Source organism: Phytophthora cinnamomi (genome assembly GCF_018691715.1).
Source record: "Phytophthora cinnamomi strain GKB4 chromosome Unknown Contig53, whole genome shotgun sequence".
Classification (NCBI taxonomy): Eukaryota; Oomycota; class Peronosporomycetes; order Peronosporales; family Peronosporaceae; genus Phytophthora; species Phytophthora cinnamomi.
In genome coordinates, this window is record NW_027150986.1 from 571,771 (window position 1) to 579,526 (window position 7,756).

The window sequence follows — 7,756 nt, forward strand, 5'->3', positions numbered from 1 at the left end:
CTTCTGTCAACAGGGGCAAAGTGCCCCCCTTGAAGGCCTGTTTGCCACCTCTTTTTCAGCTAGCCTTCAAACGGCGCAAAATGTCTCTGTTGACCACGAAAGGGTTAATATTTAGTAGTTGCTCACGTTTTGATTGGCTTAAATGGCCTTTAGATTTCAAAACAGGGCTTAAAATATCAATCTCTAGTTATGCATTATTTCTGTAATGAACTACGTAAAGAGGAGTGCAAAATAATAAAGAGGCCTAAGATTTCACAAAAATCGGAGACTACGTAGTATCATAGACTCCAAATTTATTCATAATAGCCGCGAAAAAAAAAAAGAACGATTCCACTGAAAAAAAATACACTGGAACCCTGAATGGCATTTAATGCTTTCATGCAACAACTTGTTGGATTATCATATACAGCACCATTTCGACAGCAGCGTCCCTTACCGAAATTTCAATCGAAGACCTACGCTTTCATGGACTTGGCTCCGGTAGGGGACATGTCGTCTCCGTGGATGATCCTCTCGAGGTCCTCGTGGTTGACGTGTGCAGCCTCCTCGAGGTCCTGGTCGTGCTTGACATCGAACTCCTTGCCGCGAGCCTCAGGTCCGATGAGCGTCAGCAAAAACACGTAGACATACACAACTCCCAAGAAGATGCAGATAACCTTGCCGTACTGGTAGCGGGATACTCCGTTCTCGCCGTCCGGCAGCGGGAAGTGCTCGCCCAGAGAAGACTCGATCGTCGACGACGCGGACGAAACCAGGTTACCAAGCTGGTAGGCCGTTCCCACGACGAATGCACTGTAGGACGGAGGCGACAGCTCCATGAGGTGGATCGGGATGACACCCCAGGCGCCCTGGACGCAGAACTGCTCGAAGAAAGCAGCGATCATGATCTTCTCGTTGCTGATGTAGCAGTACGGGTACAGCAGAGCAGCGCCGATGACGGCCATGACAAGGATCGACAGGCGACGGCCGAAGACCTGGGAGTAGTAGCCGACAACGGTGCCGCCGCAAATGGCGCCCAAGTTGGCCACGACCTGGGTCACGGTGACCTGATTGGCGTTGAATTCGAACTGGTTCTCGAGCATCGTGGGGTATAGGTCCTGCGAGCCGTGGGACTGTAAAGTACAACAAGAGTAAGATCACCGTTAATTTCAACGTTATGCACTTCAGGTAGCATTAGTAAGTGACGTACCATGAAGTTGAAGCCGGCCATGAGAAGCACCATGTAACAGAGCAGCAGCCAGTGGCGCTTTAGCGCGATCTTGCCCTCGGCGACGAACGTCTTGGTCATGTTGCGGCTAGCCTCGCGCACGCGCTGGCGCTCCTGGAACACCTTGGTCTCAGGCAGGTACAGTCGAAAGAGGATGATGAACACGGGCGGGCAGGCTCCGAACCAGAACAGCGGGCGCCAGCCATGACTGGTAGTGTTGACCAGCGCGCGCGCGAACACGACTGCCATGAGGTAGCCGAAGGCGTAGCCTTGCTGCATCATGCCGGACACGATTCCGCGCGCGGCGGGCGGGCAGTCCTCTAGCGCCGTGGCGGCCACGTTGCCGTACAGACCGCCCATGGCGATGCCGAAGAGCGCGCGCACGATAAGGAACTGCGTGTAGTTCTGGCAGAAGCCCGTGGCCAGCTCCAGGATAATGAAGAGGACGTTGTTCACGACAAACGGCCACTTGCGTCCCCAGCGATCAGACGCAATACCGAAGATGATGGAGCCGACCTGGACACAGGTGGATACAGTTAGTGATCGTGCTGCCGCGGAAGAACAAGACCAAGAGCAATAATGTCACGTACCGATCGGAACATGAGCACGAGCGTGATACCCCAGGTGATCTGTGTCTTGGTCTTGCCGAAGGTCTTGGCCAGATCGGAGACCGTCATGGACACGGTGAAGAAGTCGAAGGCGTCCCAGGACCAGGCGATGAAGGACACGAGGAACTGCAGCCACTGCATGCGGTTGAGCTGCGCCAACAGCGTCAACGGGTTGTCCACCTTGGTCATGGGCGGCTTGAGCGTCGTGAAGCGCGTGCGGCAGTACTCTCCGAACGACCGCATCTCGTCGTTGTTGACCGGTTCGGCGGTGTGGTCTGATGCCTTGGGGGTCGGAGCCACCTGGTAATCGGTCTCCGATGGCATGGCGACGGCGGTTGTATCGATCTTAGGGACGGGAGAGCTGGCTGGGTGACCAACTGGTTGGCAGATTTGGGCCGCTGCTGGAAGATCGATCCACTTTAGCCCTCGAGCGCAAATGGGGAAGTGAGCAGTGCGGAGGCCGACTAAAGCACGGCTTTGCTCGAGGCTGGCTGAAGGGTGTGAGGGTGAGGCCTGCGGGGATGCGCGTTTGCGAGATCCGGCTTGCAAGTTGCACTTGGCCCGTAAGGCTGGAGGGCGTTCCGTCATGTCGGCGGTCTCGGCTCAAGTTTGTTGGTGGACAGGGCGCGCACGTTGAAGCAAAGCCTGACACTGGGCGTTTAACGAGGGGTGAGCCGGTGCGGTGGCGCCAGCTTCAACGACAGCAACTTACATGTACTGTGGGTTTAGCGGGAGCATCATCCCCGTCTGATACTTGTACATCGTATGGAGATTGACGCGCTTGATTTGTTGTTTCACGTGTTGACTGGCGTACTGTATGGGCTGAAGTTCCACTACAGTACAGCACTTACAGAAATTAGTCTGGCCCATACTAATTTGAACATATACTAATTTTGAATACCCAAATAGTCTACTGGTAGTAAAGAGAACGTGTATTTATCTAGTTAAGACTGTCGCTTTCAGTGTTCTAGGTAAGCATCAAACGATGGCTTCGTCGAGGATGTGGGTTCGTGCTCGCTCTATACGGCAACTTTCGTCTTCGTTGATCGGCACTTGTTCATTTGCTGTCTCGCTGCTTTGCCTACCAACTCCAGCGCGTACATGTACTTCTGGATGGTCTCCTGAACATCTGTGTCGAATAATCATCACGTCCGGAGGCTCGAACCCAGGGGATGAGCAGGAACCAAACCACTTCACCAATACGAGTTTAGTTCAGACAGACTAGTTATGAATGGAGCGATTCCCGCATTTATTCCAAACCTAAATCCCGAGAAAGTACGGGAATAAAATTTGGCGGCCTCCTCCAGATTTTTGATTGGCTCCCAGACTGATGGATGGCTCTTTTCTGGCGTATTTCAAACCAAATTTGGGATTTGGTCCGATTTGATCTGTCCCAAACGCTGCGGGAATCGCTCCACTGTAGGCACTGGGGGAGGTTCAAACGGATCGAGCCCAGATTCAACCACGCCAATCATCCGCGATGCAAGCGTCAAGCCATCACTTCGACAGCGTCTTTGACGAGGGCCTTGCACTTGGCGCAAGTACTCTTCGTGTTCCGCACTTTTAATCTGGTGGGGGCTACGCGCCTTGCGTCTTGAGTGGCACATGCACTTTCGAGTGGTGCTCTGACATGTGAGTCACACGGCTCAACGATCGTTTTGATGGAGACCTCGTTGAAGTACAGGCCGCCGGCTCGACAAGAGCCCCTGGTTACACTGTATTATGTGTGGGCTGCTCGTGGTGTGCACGTACTCTAGTGCTAAAGGTTCGGCCCGAGTTAGCAGTTAACACCTGCGTCGGTGTTTGCTGCGCCAGCGCTGGCAAGTCGCCGCTTACTGCCAGCGCGCTGTGCTCTCTTGGGAAGAACACCTGGCTCATTGTCAGTGAGCCAGGTCTTCTTCCCGCCTCAATGAGTCATTGAGCCGCTCAAGCTCCGTGGACCTCAATTGATTTGTCTTGCGCTCATCTCCAACAACTGAAGAAGTGCTTCAAGTGCTTCAACCAGCGAGGGACCTTCTGCTGATTTAACTTCGACTCGTTGCTAGCTTAGCGTGAGCAGCAGAGCGTGTACACGTACAGTATTGCAACGCGAAGCTGATTATAAAGATTATCGCCGCTCGAGCACCTCAGCCTCTCCTATTTAACTGATACTACATACTCGACACCAGGTCTGCTTCCCGCCAAAACTCGGCTTCCACCGAGGGAGGCAAATCCAGTGTCAATAACAATTGAACATCCGCCCAAGGGCGTCATGTTGTCATGAGCAATGCTCCTCCAAAATCACATTGTTGTTGAGTGGAGTGGCCGGGTAGCTCTTATCGGATTCGCTCGACGAACTGCACGGCGAGCTGTTGCACTCGCCCTCGCTGTGCGTGACGCGCTCGCAGTGAACTTCGTGGTCCGACAAGTGCGATAGCGAGTGCCCTCGCGGCTTCGTGCTGGTCCAGTCGCTCTCCAGCTTAGGCAAACGGAATTCCGATTTGCGCACCGACGACGAAGACTCGCTCGTGAGGGACATGTTGTCGGCAAGTCGCGCTGCTACATCCGCATGCTTTTCCTCGTCTGTTCGTCTTTTGGGAGCAGCAGTTGCAGTTGAACCACGTGCACTTGACACAGCAGTACTGGCAGGCGATGCAGTTAGCGCCTCACTCGGATGCGGCAAGCCAGGCTTGGATTTGAAGCCGCAACGCTTACGCATGCGCAGCTCCAACTCTTTCTCTATGCCGACGAAGTAGCGGTTCATGGCATTCATGAAACGCCGGCGGTAAGAAATGGGGCTGATCACCGTGGGGTTACGGAACGTCAAGCTTGCTTTCGACGTTGACTCCATCTTCTTCAGAAAGTCGAACTGATGGAGGTAGTCAATAAGCCCCACAACAACTTGCCGCTTTTCTTCGTCGAAGCGAAGCAACTGAAGATGCGAACATAAACGTCAGTAAACGTGACCAGAAATCCCGTATCGGCAAGTAGTAGTAGCAGAACTCACCAGCGAGTAGTCGATGACACCTGCACGATACAGAAAGCCAGTATCATTCTGAATGGCGGCCTCGATGACATCCAAGTCTGGTCGTGAAGCTGGCACAGGCATACGCTCCGAAAAGTTGCCATCTAAGAGTACCGGCAAATTCATGGAGACTTGGACATTTGAGACGCTGTTAAACGAGTTGTGATGGCCCTCTTCGCCGCTGCTGGAAGTGTTATACCGTCGTCGGAGAATACCCTTTAAATCGTACATTTGTCCCGGGGGATATCCATACGAAAAATTCTCCATGATCACTACGTATTCCGTGTGCTTCAGCAAGCGCCGACTATGGTTCAGCTTGAACAGACCCACAATCTTCGTGATGACTGTCGGAGTCGGTAGCTCCACCACTCGCGAAATGAACTTGAAGTATTTCGGCGCCATGTGAACGAACATGTTGAACTCTGTCACTGATATGCCCTTCAGCACGTAGCGTTTATCATGCGTCTGTGCACCAATAACACGAAGTTAGTGACTCGCCAACAAAATCATACGTGGTCGAGGGGAACAGTAGTGAAGCATTGGCCTTACCATCGAAAAGAATGCGCCCGATTTACCCCCTCTTGTATCCCATCGCTTGCTCTCGATAATGGAGTTTAAGAATTCCACATTTCCTGGGGCTGCAAGAGCGCGCAACGCGTGGAATTGTGCGGCAAAGTACGCCACGCAGCGGAACTCGTGGTGTGTTGATCCAACCGCGTACGAAAACTTCATGGAAGTGTGTTGCAGGTCCGTTGAGCGCAACTTGCTTAAATAAATTGTCTTCTTCTTGTCGACCACCGTTACCGAGGTCGCCGTAGTCGAGGCATTAGAGCTCGGTGAAACGTCACCTTTCGTTGTCGGGCCAACTTCTGGTATCTCCTCACTTTTCAGCGGTGAAGGTGCAAATACTTCGCTGATACCCATAGTTTCGGATGCGTGCAACTCTTCTGCAATGTTCACCTTTTTCTCAAAGTGTGCCTCCAGCTGATCAATATACGCAGTAGAGCATAGAGTGTATCCGATCAACGACCCAATGTCTTTGTCGTGGACTTTCACCACGTAGCCGTTGATACCGTCCGGAAGATCGAAGTGGCCTTCACGCAGTGCTGCTGGTATCTCCGTGTAAGGTTTTATCCTAATCCCTTCGGAAGCGTGCAAACTGTGACCATAGTGACTGACAGGAGTACTGCTCGAGCGATTTGACTCCGGTACAGATAAACTTCGCTTGTCGTGCCTTGCTACGATAAGCGAGTTTGGTCGCTTCATCTCGAGGGAAGACCCCGACGTGTACGATAATTCCAGCTTTCCCACGGTGGAGTTCGACGTGCTAGTAGATAGAGCACTGTCTTCGCTTAAGCTGGGTTGCTGGTGTTCCTTCTCGATGGGCGGGCCTTCTGTAAACCAGTCGAGGGGGATCCGGCGCTTAGTAGGAGATTCAGCCATAATTTTCTTGATGGTCGCGTGTTCCTGGGACGGCGCCAGCAGAATGACATTTTCCTGCAGTCGACGCACCAGCAAATATAGTTCCTTCAGCAGCATGTTGCACCCGAGAACGCTGGTGCGATCTGAATCCAGAGTTGCCTCCGCACCTACACGAAATGTCTGGATAGTTGCAGATGCCTCCGTCCTGAGCCTTGCGATTTCCTTCTTGGGCACAGAGGGCACCGTCGACGGCAGAAACTCCTGCGCAGTGCACAGATTTTCCTCCAGGATGTCAATATTCTCCGATATATACGCCGAGGCCATCTCAATTTTCGAGTTGAGTACTTCACTAAACTGTTTCACGTAGTCGCGACGGCACGTTTCGTCCGTTTTGCGCTTGGACTGCATCGTGGACGAAATAAACTTGTACGGTCTCCAGGCGCCGCGACTGTGCTTTTTCTTGGCGTCATTGCTTTCACCATTCATGTCGTTGACCATCGAGGCGCTAACAAGAGAGCCGTCCTCCTCCGTCGAGGAGCGCATTCGCCGGAAGCTGCGACTTCTGGTGCTCGATCCACTCTCCGACTCGTCCGCTGCAAAGAACGACGCCCGACTGCGCACAATCATCTCACTCAGCGCCGAGATCCACGAAGCACGCGACGTGCCATCCACCGCATTCAGCCTCAACGTGCGCTCTCCGTTGCATATCGAGAACTGGAACTGTCGCGGCTTGGACGATTCCTCCACAAGCAGCGTCGTATGCCTGTCAATGAGCTCCTCGCTCACCTGCACCATGGACGCTCGGTCTCTCAAGCACACGAGGCTGCTGGAGTCCCACCGCAGCAAGAAGTAGCGCAGCTTCCAGCTGCGCGACAGCGTGCCGCGCACCCCGAGCCAGCCTTCCTTCTGGATGTCCTCATCTGTAAAGTCCACGCGGACGAAGTTGGACGGTCTCTTCGTGGACCCGAGCTGGAAGTAGGCCTTGAGCGCGTCCCGGTAGACGCGGTAATACCTGTGCGGCGCCGAGCTTTCAGACAGCCTGGACTCGCGCACGGCGTCGGAGCGCTCGTCGTAACTTGGCGAGCCGGCCCTCGTCTCCTCCGCGTCGCCGTGCACGGCCGAGAGCGGCGTTCGCACGCGTGTACGGATCCAGCGGCGACGCCGCAAGAAGTGGTGGTAGCCGCGCTTGACCTTGCTGGTGCCCTCGGCCAGGCGGCAGTTAATGCGCTCAATAGACGAGCCGTAGGTCCATCCTTCCTCGTCGCACTGCGTGTACTCGCCGTCGGGCATCCAGGCGTGGCTCCACATCCAGTCGGGCGAGCGCAGCACGCCCACCTCCAGCTCGGGCGTCTCCGCGACGCCATTGAGGCGATCGTCGCGCCCGGTCACGCGCAGCGCCGCGCGCGTCAGCGCGTGGTACGTGTTGCCGCTGCGGTCGCAGAAGCGCTCGAGCGCCCAGCCGTGGAAGGGCTGCAGCACCTGCACCTCGAAGGCCTCCTCGACCACGGACTCCAT

The 7,756-nt window shown here is 54.4% G+C and overlaps 2 protein-coding genes across 4 annotated transcripts; both read right to left on the bottom strand.

Moving 5' to 3' along the window:
* Positions 1–455: 455 nt before the first annotated feature.
* On the bottom strand, positions 456–2,139 carry IUM83_00165 (Major Facilitator Superfamily (MFS); the record flags this gene model as incomplete). Of its 3 annotated transcripts, XM_067923911.1 has the most annotated exons (4): positions 456–1,112; positions 1,190–1,415; positions 1,557–1,723; positions 1,798–2,139. In XM_067923911.1, the coding sequence occupies 4 exons, from the start codon at positions 2,137–2,139 to the stop codon at positions 456–458; spliced, it is 1,392 nt and encodes a 463-aa protein (XP_067789300.1). The 3 variants fall into 3 exon arrangements, with proteins under 3 accessions (XP_067789300.1, XP_067789298.1, XP_067789299.1); XM_067923909.1 differs by having other exon boundaries at positions 456–1,067; positions 1,190–1,723; XM_067923910.1 differs by having other exon boundaries at positions 1,190–1,723.
* Positions 2,140–4,072: 1,933 nt separating this feature from the next.
* Positions 4,073–7,756, bottom strand: IUM83_00166 (phosphatidylinositol-4-phosphate-5-kinase (PI-PIPK-B); the record flags this gene model as incomplete). Its single annotated transcript, XM_067923912.1, has 3 exons — positions 4,073–4,726; positions 4,802–5,284; positions 5,369–7,756. 3 exons carry the CDS (start codon positions 7,754–7,756, stop codon positions 4,073–4,075), a joined length of 3,525 nt encoding a protein of 1,174 aa, XP_067789303.1.